Below are 21,414 nucleotides of genomic sequence, written 5' to 3'. Positions count from 1 at the left end.
TGTGCTTTACAGCGCTGACATCTCGACTGCAAAGACTGCCCATCGTATGAACATACAGGATCCCCAGCCTCAAGGACGACCACAAACATGTTGTCTGGACAAGGCGAGAGACAACATGCATCTCGCGAAACTCAACCCTCAGGATGCTATGGATCGGCTGAAGTGGAGAAAACAAGTCAAGAATTAGACCTCTCATATGCAGGAAAATGCATGGAAGATCACAATTGGCCCAAATTTAGTGCAATTTTAAATTAGCTTACAATTTTAAGGCTTAATTAGGAAAAATTGAATGATTTTTCAGTCAGGATTTTATTGAAAAGTATTTATACAAATGGCAAACTAGAGTCTCACCAAAGGCTCGTTGGTCTTCTCAATCTTGATGATGCGGATGTTTTCACCTCCTGGGAGTTGAGCTGGAGTTTCTTCTTCTAATGGGGAGCCCATCGTTATCCCTGATGCCGCTGAGGCTGCTGCGATGGCGTCGTGAGCATGCAGCAGCCCCTCAATCTCATACCGCGTAAGGAGATCAGCCAGTTCAGCCGCATCAGCTAGGGAACATGGCTGCAGCGCATCCAGGCACTAAAACCATAATTAAGAACAAGACTAATTAATAATTAAAATAAACTGATCATTTACTAAAACTACCAGTATTCCAGGGCTGAGCATTATTTAATCCATACCACTGATGAAATTCCATACATCCCTCAATTTTGATATTTAAAAAAAAAAACACCTTCAGGATATAAACAAAAGATTGTCAGTATGAATAAACCTCTATAATATTGTCTCCCTGTCTTTACTTTTTGAATAGTAACCTGATATAGTCAAATGTTGATACAACCCAGTTGAATGAAAATATTTGTAATCACCGTCTACAGTTCCGCTAGAAAAAATTTAAAATAATTTCATTTGAGCAAATGCTAGTAGTACGAAGATTTCATCAGACCACGAAGAAATCAGATCTTTGTAATTTAGTGTTATGCCGCGCTGATTATAAATAAATAAATAAATAAATAAATAAATAAATAAATAAATAAATAAATAAATAAATAAATAAAGAAAGAAAGAAAGAAATAAATGTCCCTTCAACAACATATGACCAGCTGAACAAATTTATTTCGGAAACTTTATCTCCACTTGCTTGTAAAGAAGACAAAGGAAGCATATGGAAACAGGGAGATGAAGTGATTACTATTTGCAGATGATATTGTGGTCTGGGGAAGGAACAGTAAAGAAGTACAAGAACAACTTGATGCAATGGATGAGAAAATTGAAAAGTACGGTATGAAAATCAACACAATGGAAAGCAAGGTCATGGTGGTATCAAGAAAAAGACATGGGAAGGGTATTGTGAAAACTGGTGGTCAAAGCCTTGAAACTGTGAACAGTTTCAAATACTTCTGGGGTAAATTAATGAAGAAGGCTGGACATGGAGATGCTTAGCAGAAGGGTGCAACAGGGCAATGCATTCTACGAGTGTGTAAGAAACCTTGTCTGGAATAAGGAAGTACCAAGGAAGTATGAAGAGAATGTATGAAATGTATTGTGCACCTATATTGACTTACGTGGCTGAGAAGAGACAAGAAGGAATCAGAGAAGTGTTCAAGCCAGCAAAATGAAATACCTGAGAAGCAGGGTATGAGAGACAGGGTGAGAAACAAAAATGTTAGAAAGGAAGTTGGAACTGAAAACATGAGAGAATTGATAGGAATAAACTTTTTTTTTTTGCTAGTTGCTTTACATCGCACCGACACAGATAGGTCTTATGGCGATGATGGGACAGGAAAGGGCTAGGAGTGGGAAGGAAGCGGCCATGGCCTTAATTAAGGTACAGCCCCAGCATTTGCCTGGTGTGAAAATGGGAAACCACGGAAAACCATTTTCAGGGCTGCCGACAGTGGGATTCGAACCTACTATCTCCCGAATACTGGATACTGGCCGCTCTTAAGCGACTGCAGCTATGGAGCTCGGTAGGAATAAACTAAGATGTTTTGGACATGCATTTATAGTCGCTGGATGGAATATGAAAACACTTTGTTAAACATCCCTATATTCCAGTACGGATTCACCGACAGCACTAAAAACAGAGTATGGGAAAATCAACAAGGTTAATAAATTTAAATACCTAAGTGAAATAATTCGGGTTAATGGACTTGTTAAAAAAAGCAAACAGATCAAGAGCAAGAAAACTGGAACTAACATACCAACTCACTACAAAATACCTACAATAAGAAGAATCTCTCAAGGAAAACTAAAATCAAATACTAAAACACAGTAATCAAACCAGAGAGTCTGTATGCCACAGAATGCATGTTCTGTATGAAAACTGGTGAAATAGAAGAGATACAGTAAAAAGAAACGAAATATTGAGGAAAATTTGAGGACCATTGAAAACAAAGGAAGAAAAGTTTAGACACAGGAGGAATAAAGATATATACGAGGATGAAGAAAATGAAAGACTGTTAGACATGCTCAGAAAAAGGAGCATTAAATTTTTTGGTCACATAATGAGGATGAATAACAGTAGATGTTTACAAGAGCAAGAATGGCAACCAGTGGATCCAAGGAGAAAAGAGATATGTCAGAGATTGGAATAACAAACAATGTAATACAAGACAGAACAACTTTCAGAAGATTGAAACAAAATTCCAAGGGTTTCCAGGAGAAGGAAAAGAGGAAAGGTAATAATAACATCTGGACACAAGAGACGAGGAAACAGCAAAGTGAAAGGGTGAAGAACTAATGGAAGTCAAGAAAAGAAGGATTAAGGTGAATGCATAGGTTACTTTCTGTGGTCCTTAGATAGCCAAAATGGAAGAAAGAAGAAGAAGAGGATAGAGGAGGAAAGAATACCAAAACAGATTATGGAGATGAAGTTCAAGGGAACGAGAGCAAGAGGGAGACCTAGAGTGAGGTAGATACATTCCATAAAATGGAGAAGAAACCTGGACTGAGAGAAAATGATGGAGGAGGAATACCCCGACCTACCAGGACAAAGCCAACGTCTGAAAACATCATTACAAGGAATGTGTAGATATGGGAGGCAACAGATAAGCATAGAATGTCTCAGCAACTGCACCCGTTTCAAAATATTCTGTTATCTCTGATACCATCTACAGTCTATTGTCAATCTTTTACCGCTACAATCTTCTGTACCATAAACGTTTAAATTGTAGTCATTTGTTGCCAATTTCAGTGTGCAGAGAGTATATTCTGTACAGGCAGTACAATATGTATCCTCAGATCAAGTATGTCAGCTAAGTCAACAGGGAAGACAAACTTAAATAGCAATAGTCATCTTCGGGACATGACTGACATGAACACAGGCATGTGAAATGATTAATGCAAACATTCATATATACGAGGGGCGTACTATATTGTTTTACACTTTATTTTTTGTACGTCCGGGTATGGTTCACTTTTCACTTTTGAAAGTGGTGACGTGTAACTAGTGTCTTGTTCCACCATTTGGTAGCAGCACACGCACAGGGGCCAACGAATGCACTCGTCATAGCCATTTCCTAACAACATTGTCAGTGTAGAAGCAGACAACATGTAAAGCAACCATCAGGGACAGAGCTGTATGACTTGGTTCCTATGGAAAGGAGGCGTGACCACTTCAGAAATTCATCGGCGCTTGGTGTCAGTCTGTGGAGAACATGCGCCATCATGGAAAACTGTTTACAACTGGGTGGAAGGTTGGAAAACAGGGCACACATCGGTGGACAAGGGAACCAGTTCTGGAAGGAATGTGACAGTGTCAATACCAGCCAACATTGTCCAGATCGAACAGACCATCCAAGGAAATAAACCCATCACATTTGCGGAAATGGAGGAAGCCATGGGAATTAGCCAAAATACCCTGCAGTGAATCGTGCACGGTCACTTTCAGTTGGGGAAGGTGTCATCCACGTGGGTGCCTAGACTCTTGTCTGCAGACAAAAAAACTGAGGCGTGTGGACGTGTGGAGAAGACTTTTGCAACGCAGTGATCAAGATCCAGCTGACATCATGGCTAGGCTTGTGACTGGTGATGAGACATGGCTTCTATTACCAGGGCAAGAGTGCCCACACAACACTGTCTTCCTTGCTGGAAAACCACTTATGATGACCGACAAGTTCAAATATCTTAGATCAGACATCACAACTGATGGTAATATCGATGCAGATGTTCAGCACCACATCAGTGTTGGTTAGATGAAATGGTGGTTTCTTATTGGTGTTCTGTGTAATAAGCAGATCCCAGTCAAATTAAAGGGCAAAGTGTACAGAACCTTTGTCCGGCCTGTCCTCATGTACAGCTCCGATTGTTGGGCAAGGCAGAGAAAAAACAGCTTCACTGGTATGGTCACGTCAGAAGAAGAAATGAACACCATTTAGTACAGAAAGCTCTTGTCATCGAACTAAAGAGAGGAACAGGGCATCCTAAGGCAACATGGAAACAAACTTCTGAGGCTGCTTTAAGGAAAAGTGAAGTGCCATTAGATCTGGTACAAGAACGTCGGATATATTCTCTCCGAGTCAGACGAGCCGACCCTGAGTGAGCTCAGGAGTGCCCGTTTTATGGGTGCATATACGGCCAGAAAAGAAGAAGAAACAGAACAATAATAGCCTAGAGCTTGTTTCTCAAATACAGTACTAATCTTGAACTAATCATCTGTACAGAGTTTTCAATAATATTCACAAGAGAATAAAACTTGATTCATAAATATATATTTTGAAAGAATAAAGCTATAAAAATATTCACAAGTAAAAGAATTAGAACTTGGTCCATAAATACATTTTTTGAATAAATGTCCTGTTAGTGTATACTGTTCATTTCATGATACGAAATCGGAAGAGCTCTACCACCAGATGTACAGCCTGAACAGTCTCCATTGAGAATGTAGCGCTCTGAAGGAATGTGCGCTTTCTAATCTCATTTTTTAATATAAAATAATCTGCAACCTTCTCCAGATTTAACGCCTTAGCAGCCTCCTTGTGTGAGTGTATATGCAGAAGGCTCAATTAATTTAATCTCTGCTGTTCTGTAGTTGTATGGAAGGAAGTCTCAAGTCTTTCAAGGCTTGAGAAAAACCTCTCATCTGTTGAAGTTGTCATGGGAATTGTCATCACTATTTTTTAAACCTGAACAATCCAGAGAGGAAATCCTTAATGGAACTACTTTCTTCATGTGATTGGTAATGTCGTCTAAGTTATCAGTTATTTTTCCTTCATTCAGCGATGACTCATGAAACATTCCCCAATGAAGGAAAAGATGATCAGAGTCTACATCATCTTTATGGAACCGTAACATTTTGTCCTTGTTTGCATCACTCCCAAGTAGAAACTGGTCCGATTCAAGTAAGAATTTGTAAGACGATGTGTCAAAACGGAGAGCCAAACAATGAACATTGTTATTTATGACTGCAACGAATGGAGATCTGTACCTTTGTTCAACTGAATCAAACTGCTCTGCTGAATTATCTTCAGAATTGTCATACTGTTTGTGAATCTTTTTCATTCATTCATTTCCTTCTAGACAGAGTGGGTGAATGAACTTCTGCAACTTCAGAGGCCGTTAACATATCTCGTCATGCACCCTCCTTTTTACACTGTTCGAAATGAATTCTTGATTCATTGTACGACATGGTTCGTGATTGTGAGACCTACATAACACTAAGTTACTACCATTCATAAATGGGCTTGAGCATGTCTTGCTCAAATACCTCCACTTCTGACCGCATTGTGTTAACTCACACTTACAAAACTTATATTATCCTATAAATTGCAATTCTGCACCCCTTTTGACTGTACATGGAAAACATGTTACTTGCACTGATTACTTCTACGGAAAATCCAAGGAGTCCAAGTAGCTGTCGTGGCTGTCGGTCAACTTCAGTCACCCGTCCGCTCATCGCTTGAGCAACGTTTTGAGGGAAGTACCCCCACTCTTTTCCCAAACCCATTAGCGTGAGCTCACCGGACTTTCTGGGTACAACCCCGTGAGCGCACCTCAACCCATCCCGCAGCAAACCTGAGAGAACCAGACTTGGGACTTTCTTTTTAAATCTTATTATACTGCAATTCTCAACTAGAGGCTCCGAAGACAACGCCTTGCCCCACCCCCAAAGTTGGTGCCACTGTCTTTAAAGAAAAAATTAACAACTTCAGAAAAAGCACACAAAGTTCACAAGAAATCCAATGTTGCAAAGAAATATTCCATCAGTCCATCTACACTTTCGACATTCATTAAGGATGTTAGTAAATTAGAGACCAAAATTTGGCTACTTTGGACTTCACCTGTTTTGGAGAATGAATGAACATCTACAGGGTAGACTGCTTTTCTAGTGACACCATAGTGAAGGACACCACTTTTCATCGTTGGAGAATGGAGAACCTACACTGATGCTATAGTAAATATAGTGAATAACTGTGGTGTTTATGTCAAAATATAAAGGAGCAGTGCCGAAATATAATTTTCTTTTAACTTAATTTATTTTCACCTATTAAGCTGCAAAAGAAAACCCCTTACTTTCTGATTTAATCTTGTGATCTTTTAATTATGGATAACCTCCACTCATCCCCAATGATGTAAGAGTCAAGAAGAGCCGTGGCCTACCAAGCGACCACTCCTCAGGCCAAAGGCCTGCATATAATGAAGCACCATGTTGTCGGCACAACAAATTCTCTCAGCCATTATTCTTGGCTTTCTCAAATAGGGACGCTATTTCACCATCAGATACTGTAGCTCCTCAATTGTATTCACATAGTCTGAGTGAACCTTGAGCTGAGATTTCTCTTCCATTTGCCAGAATGGGAACTTTCTATAGAACTAGGCCTACAGTAAAAACCCCAGTAAAATATTCAAGGGACAACCAAGTACCGGTATTTAAAGATATGAACTTCATTAATGTTTCCGTATTGAACTGAGATCAACGATAAGATATCTATTAGGTTCAACCTTTTCAATACTAATTAGGTACATGTTTATGTTACAAATACCTTTTATTCATCTTGGGGACCGGTTTCGACATATATAATGTCATCATCAGCCATAAAATCACAAATATATAAGCAAAGACATAATCTGTAACTGACCATTCACACCATGTGACATAACAGAAGAGTAACGGCTTAATAATTAAATCTGAAACTTAGAAGCCAAATTACCCTAGTCTGAGGTCCAGCCCTCAGATCCAGGTAAAAATCCCTGACCTGACCAAGAATGGATCATGGTCCTTTGGATAAGAGACAGGCGCCCTACCCCTACAGCACGGGGCTGGTTTATCATTTTTGCCCACTTGTCAGTATCCAAAATGATTTTTTCTATTTCTATGTCTACTAGCCTAATTTTAAGTTATTTTGAAACTATCAAGGTTGAATGAATGAAATTCAAAGCTGAAAAAGTGTTTCCCAAGACAATATGTTGGATTCCATCCTCCTCCAGTCCGTCTATTTCCCTAATAACATAAAGAACTAGAGGAACAGTTTATCCCTCTCATGTGCACAAACCACATACGAGGTTCCTAACATGCCGTATTCAATGCATCCTTTAGTACTTCCCTTTAGGAATGCATGGAAAAATAATTTCTCCTCACTTTGTTTTAGATCTCATGTGAGGCATTGCTATACGTTCCACCTAAATCCAAGTGGGAAACATTGTGGTGACCTCTAAAACTGTTCTTATTTTACATGTGTCACAGTCACACATGCTAAGTTACTGAAGTAAATACATCCACATATAGTAACAGGCGATGGGTGAGTAATAATTTTTTCTATAGTAGAAATATGTGTTATTTTCTTTCCAATGATACTACAATTTTCTAAAAGAAATGTAGGGACTTCATGAGGCTCTTTGATCTATTTTTTTTCCTCAGAAAATGTGGTTGTATTCTGTAAGCTTTCAATGAACTAAAAAAACTTCCCTTTGAAATAATACATACAAAAGAGGGTTATATTAGTAAAGTACTCACATCCCTGACAAGGTTTTGGGCATGACTTGAGGCAGGTGGAGGAACTCGTCCATTCCACACCTGCTGCACCTTGTTGTGGACAGCAAGGGCTCGTCCAAACTGAGGACTCAGGAGCAGAGTCTGGACAGCCGCTAGCTGACCCTCGAGACTGGAGTATCCTCCCTGTCCTAAAGAACTCTTCTTAAGCTGCAACTGCAGCCGCTGGAGGGAGGCCACCAGCTCACCGTACCCTGGAACACGACAAAAATAAAACAGCTGAGTCAATCAATCATACTCGTATATGCATAAGAGTGGCGGTGGAAGATGATAACATTACAAACTCAAGGTTATTCAATTAAATTCTCAACAATGTAATGCTCATTTCTTCTTTTCTGCAATACCTTCCCAAATTTGGTGGAAAAATCTTCCAAGTTTCATTTAAGTTCTCTGTTGGGAATTCTTGCTTTACCTGCTTTTATCAAGAAATGTGGTCCTCAAAGCCTTGAAAAGTTCATTATCCATACTGAGAAATCATTTGTATAGTGACACAGTGACTAACTAGGTTATGTACTAAGACATTTAGTAACTAGGCTCTCGGTCCATGGGTTTCATCACAAACTATGTTTAATGAAGTGTCTTCATATTCCATGCAGCAATTGTAAATGCAGAAAATGTGGTAAACTCTGTGAAAGGTACCATGTTTCGAAGTGCAAATTGAGGGTGGAATCTTTAACAAACGAAGGTTTGATTATTTTGTTTTGCATTTTATGTATGGCTATTTTTTGCAATAAATATTTCATCATAAATTTATTTAGTATACTTTGTCCGCATGGGCAACCTCCTTATGGGGGAAGTATTTATTCTCTGAATAAATATATATAAGTAGTAGTAGTAGTAGCCTCCATGGTTCAGGCGGCAGCGCGTCGTCCTCTTACTGCTAGGTTCCGTGGTTGAAATCTTGGTCACTCCATGTGAGATTTGTGTTGGACAAAGCAGAGGCGGGAGAGGTTTTTCTCCGCATACTCCAGTCTTCCCTGTCATCTTTCATTCCAGCAACACTCTCCAATATCATTTCATCTGTGAGTCATTAATCATTACCCCAAAGGACTGCGACAGGCTTCGACAGCCAGCATATTTCCTATCTTTGCCGCTAGATGGGGGCATCATTCATTCCTGACCCAGTCAAATGACTGGAAACAAGCTGTGGATTTTCATTTCATTTTGGTGGTGGTGGTGGTGGTGGTGGTGGTGGTGGTGGTGGTGGTGGTGGTGGTGGTGGTAGTAGTAGTAGCAGTAGTAGTAGTAGTAGTAGTGTCCGGCTCCATGGCTAAATGGTTAGCGTGCTGGCCTTTGGTCACAGGGGTCCCGGGTTCGATTCCTGGCAGGGTCGGGAATTTTAACCTTAATTAGTTAATTTCTCTGGCACGGGGGCTGAATGTATGTGTTGTCTTCATCATCATTTCGTCCTCATCACGACGCGCAGGTCACCTACGGGTGGCAAATCAGAAGACCTGCATCTGGCGAGCCGAACATGTCCTCGGACACTCCCGGCACTAAAAGCCATACGCCATTTCATTTTCAGTAGTAGTAGTAACAGTAGTTGTTTTATTTCTTGCCTTTCAGCATTGAACATATTTCAATTAACAATGCTAGCAGAGCTTTCACTGAATAAATTCCAGCACTTACACATAGGGTTGGCGTCAGGAAGGGCATTCGGCCATAAAACAGGGCCAAATCCATATGTGCGATACAGTTCGCACCCGCGATCCCACAGATGTGTCAAAAAGCGGAAGAAGAAGCATCTTGCACTTAAACACCTGGCCAAAGTAAGATGAGTGGTTCTCACTTCGTAGAACTACCACAAATACAGGGCGAGTAGCGCAAGTGTTGCCGTTCTTCCTGCACGCCGTGTGTCGCTAAACAAGAGCGCAGTTGCCGTCATACCGTTCCCGTATGACCGTAGAAAACTTCGAGGAATGGATAGCGAGATAGAAAAACATAGAGAGAATAAAACCCCATTATAGTAAGTGTTAAAAATGTTCTCCCTCAGTCTGTAGACAAGTGTGTAACGTGTGACATTCCGGTTCACTCTCTGCAATTTAGCCTCATAAAACTTCAAAATTTCGGTGGACGAAGGTTACAGGTACTTCTATACAACTATCTATATATATAAAATAGCTTGTCCTGACTGACTGACTGACTGACTGACTGACTGATTCATCATCGTCGAGCCAAAACTACTGGACATAAAGAAATGAAATTTTGGGGATATATTCATATTATGATGTAGGGGCTCGCTAAGAGAGGATTTTTGGATATTCCTTCGGTAAGGGGGTGAAAATGGGGGTGAAATTTTAAAATGAGTGTATCTATATCTCAACACTTTAAAAGTTTACAGATGTAAAAATTGGTATTTAGAATCTTCTTTAAAAATAAGGAAACACGTATTTTTTTGTTTTCAGAAAATCCCAATATGAGGGATGAAAAAGGGTGAAAATGGAGGAAAATGGGTTGAATGCCTTTAATCAGGATACCGGTACTTATATCTCAGAAACTGAAGATATTACAGACCTGAAAATTGGTACTTTTGATCTCTTTTAGAAATAAAAAAGCTCGTATTTTTTTGTTTTTGTAAAATCCAATTAATGGGAGGGTGAAAGGGGGGTGAATTTTTAAAATGAGTGAATCTGTATCTCCAAACTTTTAAAGTTTGCAGATGTAAAAATTGGTATTTAGAATCTTCATTAAAAATAAAGAAACACGTATTTCTTTGTTTTCGGAAAATCGCAATAGGAGTGAAAAGGGGTGAAAAATGGGTTGAATGCCTTTAATGAGGCTACTTATATCTCAGAAACTGAAGCTATTATAGACCTGAAAATTGGTGTTTGGGATCTCTTTTAAAAATAAAGAAACACGTATTTTTTGTGTTTCTGGAAAACCCAATTAACGGGGGTGAAAAGGGGGTAATATTTCAAAATGACTGTATCTATATCTCAAAACTTTTAAAGGTTATAGATGTAAAAAATGGTATTTAGAATCTCCATTAAAAATAAAGAAACACGTATATTTTGTATTCGGAAAATCGTAATAGAAAGGGTGGTAAAGGTTGAAAAAGGGGTCGAATGTATTTCATGAGTCTACTTATATTTCAGAATCTGAAGATATTACAGACCTGAAAATTGGTGTTTGGGATCTCCTTTAAAAATAAAGAAACACGTATTTTTCTTTCTGTGGAAAATCCAATTAATGGGGGGGGGGGTGAAAAGGGGGTGATTTTTTAAAATGAGTGTATCTATATCTCAAAACTTCTAAAGTTTATAGATGTAAAATTTGGTATTTAGAATCTCCTTTAAAAATAAAGAAACACGTATTCTTTTGTTTTCGGAAAATCCCAATAGGAAGGGTGTAAAAGGGTGAATAATGGGTTGAATGCCTTTCATGAGGCTACTTATATTTCAGAACCTGAAGATATTACAGACCTGAAAATTGGTATTTTGGATCTACTTTAAAAGTAAAGAAACACGTATTTTTTCGTTTTGGGAAAATCCAAATATTGGGGGGTGAAAAGGGGGGGTGAATTTTTTAAAACGAGTGTGTCTACATCTTAAAACTTTAAAATTTACAGATGTAAAAATTGGTAGTTAGAATCTCCTCTAAAAATAAAGGAACACGTTTTTTTTTGTTTCCTGTAAATCCTAATAGGAGGGGTGTAAAAGGGTGAAAAATGAGTTGAATGCCTTAATTGAGGATACACATATCTCAGAAACGAAAGATATTACAGAACTGATAATTTGCATATGGGATCTCCTTTAAAAATTAAGAAACACGTATTTTTTAGTTTTTGGAAAAGCCAATTAATGGCGGTTAAACAGGAGTGACAAATTGGGGTGAATTTTTTGAAAGACTATATCTACAGAATATCTTGGAAACGTAAAATGTTACAGACGTAAAGAGTGGGTGTAAATCTCCTGTAAATGTAAAGAAATATAGGTGATTTGTTTTTGGAAACTCCACTTAAGGGGAACTCAAAAGGGGTGAAATTTTAAAATGAGAATTTTTACAGTATATCTAAAAAAACTTAACATGTTACAGAAGTGAAAAATGGTATTTTTTATCTCTATTAAACATAAAGATACGTGTGCTTTTAGTTTTCGAAAATACCACCACGGGCCCAAGTGACTGAAAATGGTGATGAATTCTTTTAATTAGGCTACTGATATCTCAAAAATGAAGATGTTACAGACGTGAAATTTGATATTTGCAATCTGCTTTAGAAGTAAAGAAACACGTATTCTCGGAAAATCCAATGAAGGGTGTGTGTGTGTGTGTGTGTGTGTGTGTGTGTGTGTGTGTGTGTGTGTGTGTGTGCGTGCGTGTATGCGTGCGTGCGTGTGTGTGTGTGTGTGTGTGTAAGAATTGAAAAATTAATTGACTTAATTTATGAGAATACATACATCTAATAAAAACTAAAGTTGTTACAGACGTGGAAATTCTTATTTGGACCTCCTTTAAAAACAAAGAAGAACGCGTTTTGGTGGGGAAACCATCTTGGAGGGCGGGAGTGTAAAGGAGTTGAATTCCTTTCACGAGGACACATAAATCGAAAACTGAAGAAGTTAGAGTCGTGATAATTGGTATTTAGAAGATCCTTTACTATTAAAGAAACAAGTATTATTTGCGGGAAAATTCACTTGGGGGGGGGGGATTATTGTGAAATGAAGTGAAAAAAAGTGAATTATTTTTATGGGGATACTTATATCTCAAAACTGAAGGTAATAGACGTGAACATTGGTGTTTGGAATCTCCCTTAAACATAAAGAAACAAGCATTCTTTTAATTTTTTATGGTGGGGGGGGGGGGGGGTTGGCGGTAAATAAACTTAACGTCGGTGGGGTGTAGAAGGAGGTGAGACCAATTGATTTTACTGTTATTAATGTAGGCCTACTTATAAGGACCCTCCGTTGCTCAGGCGGCAGCGCGCCGGCCTCTCACAGCTGGGTTCCGTGGTTCAAATCCCAGTCACTCCATGTGGCATTCATGCTGGACAAAACGGAGGTGGGAGAGGTTTTTCTCCGGATACTCCGGTTTTCCCTGTCATCAGCCATTCCAGCAACACATAATAATAATAATAATAATAATATTCCGGACCGTCATCAAATGTGCGGACCGCGCTGGAAACGGCTCCTGGACGGGTAATGACTAAGAATGCAGTCCGGCCGCGGGTTCAGTGCCGCCAAGGCACCCAATATGACACCACGCCGGATCTCCTGAAGGATTTTATCCATATTAAAAATATTATAGGAAAAGATGGCAAAGATTTACGGGCCCAACTGACCGGGAGGAATACCTGAGCCTAACCCGGGAAGTACGAAAACGATTGCTGGAAAGGAAGATTTAAAAATGGGAGGAAACGTGCCGTAAAATAATAGAAAACCAGTCAGATCGGGAATTTTGGTGGATTCTCGCAGAAAACGAGTCAGATCGCGAATTTCGGCGGATTATATATCTAAAACAATAAGCATTCAATTATAAATTTCAGTATAATACCGTAGCGAAGCACGGGTATCTTGCTAGTCTTTTATAAATAGAAATCGCAATGCGTTAAATCGGGAAAGCGAGCTGGCCATAAACATGCACTAATTATTCTGTCCCCGAAAACATCCCGTACTGCATTCACTGAATTATGAGCAGCATGTTGGAAACATCCGTGTGACCTTTCCACTTCAGTCAGTTGAAAATACTCGTTCAGTATTGATTCTATCTATCGGTCAAACTCAATGGTTTCTTATAGCACTAATAGCGGAAGAAACTTCTATTTTTAGGTCACGAAGTGGAGTTTCATGAATTATTCTACGATTCTTATGTGATCAATACCGGTTATTTTGTCCAAACCTCATTTCGGTTATAATTTTTTTACGGCACTTTAAAATTAAACTATCAGTGTATTTCTACAGTGAATACAGAAATTTGAAGATCATCAAAGTAGTTTTTCAACAGACGTATTAGTTTAATAAATTACTAAAACTGAATATATTGGACTACTGTGCACCTGCTAGTATTACGTATGTTTGCAGTTTAGGCAGCGTAAGCCAAGGAAGCGCTCAGTTGTCTGTCTTTTCTTGGATCTCCTTCAATAAAATCGTCGCTGCTTGGCTACTTTAGTCAAAGATTACTGTTTCATCTACTTAATCCTCCCTTCGGACATGCAGCGGTGAAAAACCGCATCAGAATCAGTTCCGTCGTTTTGAAGATTAGCCCGCACAAACACAAGACACCTGTATCGGACAAAAAAAAAAAAAAAAAAAAAAACCACGCTTCACGTCGCACCGGCACAGATAGGTTTACGACGACGATAGGATAAGAAAGGGCTAGGATCAGGAAGGAAGCGACTGTGGCCATATTAAGGTACAGCCCCAGCATTTGCTTGGTATGAAAATGGGAAACGGCAGAAAACCATCTTCAGGGTTGCCGACATTGGGGTTAGAACCCACCATCTACCGAATGCAAGCTCATAGCTGCGTGACCCACAGCATGCGACCAACCTGCTCTGTAATAATAATAATAATAATAATAATAAGTGATAAGCACAGCGGCTTGACAACTGACTTTCCCCTCTTAAGACTGAAGTTCGAATCCCGCAATTAGGGGGAGGAATGTTTACCTGTCAAGGTCATGTTGTATCAGGAAATGCATACCGCACTTTCACTTCCGGTCAGAGTGAGTCCTGCATGACTGGAATGAACTGAACATTTTTCAGTAGTGCACACTTCTAACCAGTGTGCTTCGGGTCTGATCTCCGGCGACTTCGGGCAAGATTTTCAATAGGACCAGCGTGTTACAACAGGCAGGTCATTCGGGCATAAAACCCTCAGTCAAGTCTTAAATTAAGATTGGGTGATCCATCAACCCCACATTAAAATGGTGGGAAAAGAAAAATTGGGTGATGGCGACTATAACAATAACAAACATAAAGAAAGTTTTAAGCACAAAACTCACAGGCGAACAATACCGACTCAGAAGTGACAGGAAATCGAACAATACCGGTACACAGACATCTACGGCGACATTAGAAAACGCAGCTTAAACTTTTATGGACCCAAGATATTCACAAAACAGTCGAATTCTATGATAATAGGAATAAAGCCAAAATATACACTATGAAATATACTAGCAAAATAAATTTAAAAATCCCCTTAAATTTGCAGGATTCACACAAGAAGACATCCAAAACAGAGAGTTCTTTAAATCCAAAATTCATCAAGAGAACAAACAGAAGATAACAACCAAGGCAACTTCGACCAAACAGGGAAAAGGCGCCCGTTGCAAAAGAATGTAAGAAATATGGACATAAAGGAATGCAAACAAACGCCTCAAAGGGCTTATTTGCCACTAATAAGAATACTATTATAACAGTATCCTCTTTACTCTCACCGATCAGTCCAGGTCGATCTCATAGCAGGCCAGATACAACCCTGTTTGTTGCTGATTACTTAGCCCTCACTCACCACGGTGAAATAGAAAGTTCTCAGCCTGTTTCCAGTCATTGGACCGGGTCAGGAATGGAATGAAGCCCCCATCTAGAGGCAAGGATAGGAACTGTGCCGGCTGCCGAAAGCTGTCGCATTCGTCTGGGGCAATGATTAATGACTGACAGATGAAATGAAATTATATTCGAGAGTGTTGCTGGAATGAAAGATGATAGGGTAAAAGGGAGTACACGAAGAAAAACCTGTCGGGCCTCCGCTTCGTCCAGCACAAATCTCACATGGAATGACCAGGTTTTGAACCATGGAACCCAGCGGTGGGAAGGCAGCGCGGTGAGATAGAGAGGATTCAAATAAGAGAGTAAATTCCTACGAAAGATCCTCGGCCCATGTCAAAATTCTGAAGACGAATATTCCCAGAGATCCAAAACAGAGCTGTGCTCTACATCGGGAAAACCTTCTATAAAGAAACGCCGTCTGTAAATTCCGGACATGGATACACGGGATACGGATTTTCCGAAAAAAGTGAGGTGAAGACATGGCGCGAAGTGGTCTGAAGAGCGAAGAACTGCATTCTCCATCAAGATGACGGAGTACAGCAAATCCACAGAGGCTGCCAAGTGTCGACTGTTTTCTAACTGGCCGAAACAATAAAGTCAAAAAAAAAAAAAAAGGGCCCGCCTGACATTACCTGGTGATGTTTCTCTTTGTTTCGGAGCTGGAGGATTTATATTTAATTCCTATTCTTCCTCCAGGTCCTAAACTCGTTACCACAACAAGTATATGATCTCTAACATGGATCTGACAGTTCATCACACACTTGTATACAACATTTTCTGCGCTACACATGGATCGTACTCGCCTGTTGTTCACTACACTGAGCCTCTTCACTTTCTACTTAACTTTCTCAACACATCAATGATTCTTTTTCTCTTCACAGCTCATTTTCTCGAAAGCGAAATTACGTGATCTAGACAGAAAAAAAAAGGGACAGTAACAACGCTATTAACGTGAAGAACAAATCCCCCGCTGGGCCGAGGACTTCAGCAGCGTCTGCTTAATTTCTTTTTTTTTTTTTTTTGCTTTACGTCGCGCCGACACAGATAGGTCTTATGGCGACGATGGGACAGGGAGGGGCTAGGAGTGGGAAGGAAGCGGCTGTGGCCTTAATTAAGGTACAGCCCCAGCATTTGCCTGGTGTGAAAATGGGAAACCACGGAAAACCAGGGCTGCCGACAGTGGGGTTCGAATCTACTATCTCCCGAATACTGGATACTGGCCGCACTTAAGCGACTGCAGCTATCGAGCTCGGTGCTTAATTTCTTAGCTAGGAGACTGGATGTGTGTGTTTTTCTTAATACACATACTCCTTTAAAAGCAATGCATCACACTACCAGCGACTAAAGAAGGGGGCAATAGCGAATAGATCACTGCATATAGGACTGGAGTCCGGAAAGGCATGGTTGAAAATCGGTACAGAGCATGAATGTCTACGAAGGTATCAAAACCAAACGAGTTGGCCGTGTGGTTACGGTCGTGTAGCTGTTAGCTTGCATTCGGGAGATAATAGGTTCGAATCCTACTGTCGGCAGCCCCGAAGATGGGTTTCCGCGGTTTCCCAATTTCACGCCAGGCAAATGCCGGGGCTGCTCCTTAATTAAGGCCACGCCCACTGCCTTCCCAATCCTAACCCTTTCCCAAACTCCCGTCGCCAAAAACCTTCGATGTATTAGTGCGATGTTAAAAAGTAGCAAAAAATATATAATCCATTCTACAAAATAATGCCTGCAAGGAGATGAATACATTAACAAGGGTTCCTCGCACCATCACCACCTAACAAACCAAGCTCGATAGCTGCAGTCGCTTAAGTGCGGTCAGTATCCGGTATTCGGGAGATAGTGGGTTGGAATCCCTCTGTCGGCAGCCCTGAAGATGGGTTTTTCGTGGTTTCCCATTTTTACACCAGGCAAATGCTGGGGCTGTACCCTAATTAAGGCCATGGCTGCTTCCTTCCCACTCCTAGCCCTTTCCTGTCTCATCGTCGCCATAAGACCTATTTATGTCGGTGCGACGTAAAGCAACTTGTAAAGAAAAACACACACACACCTAACAAATCTCCGACTGCCGGGAAATTCTCGTAATAATGACTTCAACATGATATTAAATACTTAAGCATCATAAGGTATTGTATAGGATAAAGTGAAAAATACCGTAGCTTGGAGGTACTGTTATTCTCTGCTTGTTTATTGGAATAATAATAATAATAATAATAATAATAATAATAATAATAATAATAATAATATTAATAATAATAATAAATATCTGAAGGTCGATGACGATGAATATGAAGCCTTTCTCAATTAATCACTGTTATCATCTAATTTTGTAACGGGAGTAGAGCTATATTATGACACAACAACCAAGGAAGAAAAATAAGAAGAAGGGTAGTTAGGTAAGTAGTCTGCAATAGCAATCGGTATCAGCAAACCCGAAACAATTCACGTTACAGGAGAAACAAATATAATCTACAAAATAACAGAATCGTGAATAAATATTCAGCTACTATGGCATTTATCTGTTACTTTTTTTAATTTACTATTTGTTTTACGTCGCACCGACACAGATAGGTCTTATGGCGATGATGGAATAGGAAAGGGCTAGGAGTGGGAAGGAAGCGGCCGTGTCCTTAATTGAGATACAGCCCCAGCATTTTCCTGGTGTGAAAATGGGAAACCACGGAAAATAATTTTCAGGGCTGCCGACAGTGGGGCTCGAACCCACTATCTCCCGGATGCAAGCTCACAGCTGCGCGACCCTATCCGCACGGCCAACTCAGCCGGTTATATCTGTTACTAAAGGGGAAAGAGGATAATGATATTACCCCAATAAAATTACACTAAGCCGATATTTATCAAATTATCACTTGAACAGTTTGGGCACAACATGAAAGTCAAAACGTTTTAGAAGCAAGTATAGTTTAATGAATGCCTTTGTCGTTCATTTAACACGTAAAGTAAAGGTTATTTTTAAGCTAAACCATTAGATAAAATTACTAGATTATTATTAGATAAAATTCACAAACAAAATAAGTTTCTTCTTAAGAGATCACACAGTGTCCTTCATGGGCGCCCATATGACAGTTTGTAGGGAGGGGCCCAGACCTGGGGGTACGTAGTATTTTTATTATTTTGGAAGATAAATGGCGCCGTGTATTGTGCGGTAGAATAACCCACGGTATCCCCTGCCTGTTGGTGGGGGACGGTACTACCACTTATACGTAATACTGACTTTTAAATAATTTTCTTGAAAGGAAAACACCTGACTACATTAGATTTTTGCCTTTCCCTGAGAGCTAGAGGGGGTCCGCGGCCCCAACTTGCCCCCGGGTATGGGCGCCCTTGGTGTCCTTCACCAAGCCAAATATTTTGATACCAACGAGTCTCTTCTTCTATGAATCCAGCAAGTCGGTTTCCTGCATGAAATGCGTATGAACCTTGTTTTTCTCTCTTCATTTCTAATGCACGAAAACACATGTATTTCCATGGTAATCATTGACTGTCCGGCGAGTGTGACTTCACTGGGACTTCACGCCTTCTTCACACTGACCTTCAATAATTCTTACGACATCCAAACAAATACCTATCTGTTTTTTCCGCACGTTCTTGCACGCGTGACTTGGCTAACGTAGTCGTGATTTCTTTGAGGAAAAGCTTCCTTTTCCTTATAATAATTTCCTGCTAGTCTTGGTATTTTACTGACCATGAGACGTATGGATAGTAGGTGGCAATATCCATTATCTCCATAGAAATTCAACAGGGCTATCGACAGTGGCGGTTTCAGTGGGTGTGACCAGGCCCACCGAAAAATTTGAGATTCTTCAAATTTCGAAAAAATGTAACATGTAGAAAAATTTACGACTACAAAAACAAGACAGAAAATATCGGGCACGATGAGAATGTAACGTTGTAAGTCACACGTTTTCTACAATCTGTGTAATATGACCATCCCTGGTTCCCGGTCAAACGTGGTCAACATAAGAGGTGGTCGGTGTTAAGGCGTTATTTTCCAATGTCATATGGAATGTTTACTGCATGTAAGTACACAGTATACTCTGCCTAATGAATAGAACTTAGGATTTCAAATAATAATGCCTGTAGTAAATATTAATTTTTCGTACGCTTTATTATTATTATTATTATTATTATTATTATTATTATTATTATTATTATTATTATTATTATTATTACAGTATTGCTATTACACAGTATTATACAGCAGGTATACAGCACTGTGATTTTTTGAAAATGGGAACAGCCAGCAAGAAAATTAAAAAATTTGCATTCGGCCTGTTGTTACCCGCTCTATTTGTGAAATTACAATAGACCTATTTATTTTGAAAAAAAAAGTGTTTCATATGTGTGTGTTTCAAGAGCATCTTAGATTTAAGCATCCTCATTTCAATGTTTCTTTTTGCAGCACTTGTATTGTTTGCATTACAATATTTAAATAATTGGTCGACATATTTCAGGACCTCATTTTGTGTTGGAATCGGATCACATAATATTGAAGTAAATAGTGTACTGTCGAGTGTTGAGTCCACAGAGTCAGCTTTCATATTCTGTTACAACAGGAAGAGGTAGTGGACGCACTTACAATAAACAATCAGGCAGTGGGGTGGGTGAAAGTTTTAAAGATTGTTGGAATTTGACCCTTCATGTTACAAAAGAAGGGTTGATTGACCAAAGTTAATACAAGTAGCTACTTTTAGGCTTAAGGATGGTTGTCAGTACACAGCTACAGTAGGAAGTTGATCTTGTGTTACAGTGGTCAAGTTACACAGATGAAAAATGTGTAAAATATTATCACATTGTGGTCAAGATTCAAGTTAGACAGGTGGTCAACTCACAGAGTAAATTCAATATATAAGCAAATGAAAATCTGCCGGTTCCATAAAAATGTGGTTAAATGAAATAGGTGGTCATTTAGAGAATGATCAACTCCACAGAGTTTACTATATAGAAAATATTCTGTAGAAACGGCCCAAAATACAGATGTACTTCACGCTGTTTCTGCTGCTGTTTTATTCATGAATTCAAAATTCCTTTGCACCTCTGCTGAATTATATAATCAAGACGAGGGAACTATTATTTGTTTAAGTAGTCTGTACTCTCTTGATACTGAAATCTAAGAGGAAGATACGAACCGAACTTCGTATTCCGACTGTTAGATCTCAGATTAACAAATTCTGGTGATCAAAGCGAGAATGCTCCTAAGCCATTCAATCGAACCTGGCATCGTACTCTTAAAACGGGTCGTAAGAACCAAGAAGCCGAACACACGTTTCAAACATCGCGGCCCTTGACTCACTCACGACCTGGTTTTAACAGGAAATCGGAATTGTTTTTCGGCCTTTCCCAATTTCAATATCTTTCTCTCACTAAATTAACTCAAAATTAAACCCCTGAAAGGGACCGTTTGTTAAGAAGGGAGGGCTCTTCCCCCCCCCCCTGCCCCCCTACTCACGAACAGCTCAAAGACTCAACCAAACTCCACTGACTCAGCGAAGAGGGGATTTCTTCTCTAACCGCCTCTCAGCCAGATTGTTATTTTTTTCCCCGCCAGTGCAAAACCAGAGATTTTTCCGACATCGGCATTTCTTGGAAACTGGTGAGTAAAGGGGCATAGTTTTGCCCCGGAACTCTCAGGAACTCGTCCTAAAAACAAACAAACATCCATCCATCCATCCATCCATCCATTATCGAAAGGCTAAGCCTTGTCGCTGCAGTCACATCCCACGGTCTTCAGCAGTCCTTTTCATCGTGACATACGAAGCAAACCCCAACTGATTATGTTCCAAAGGTATGAGAGACGTCTTCTTCTCGACTTCTTACCTAGAACCTTGCCTTCGAAGACATTCTGGAGAAAGGTGTCATGTCGTAGGGCGTGTCCAAGAAATTTAGCTTTCCTCTGCTCTATTGAATAAATTACGGCCCGTTT

The 21,414-nt window shown here is 39.7% G+C and overlaps 1 protein-coding gene across 5 annotated transcripts in view; it reads right to left on the bottom strand.

The window, feature by feature from the left end:
* Positions 1-21,414, bottom strand: part of sdt (stardust) — an 851,212-nt gene that overhangs the window by 32,423 nt on the left and 797,375 nt on the right. For all 5 annotated transcript variants that reach the window (XM_067155496.2, XM_067155497.2, XM_067155493.2 and 2 more), the window contains 2 exons: positions 7,955-8,184; positions 352-579 (listed from right to left, as the gene is read on the bottom strand). In XM_067155496.2, the coding sequence (XP_067011597.2) occupies positions 352-579; positions 7,955-8,184 (458 nt within the window). The remainder of the gene's footprint in view (positions 1-351; positions 580-7,954; positions 8,185-21,414) is intronic.

Source organism: Anabrus simplex, chromosome 11 (genome assembly GCF_040414725.1).
Source record: "Anabrus simplex isolate iqAnaSimp1 chromosome 11, ASM4041472v1, whole genome shotgun sequence".
Taxonomy (NCBI): domain Eukaryota; kingdom Metazoa; phylum Arthropoda; class Insecta; order Orthoptera; family Tettigoniidae; genus Anabrus; species Anabrus simplex.
Note: the sequence above shows the minus strand (reverse complement) of the source record. Positions and strands in the feature narration are given on the sequence as shown.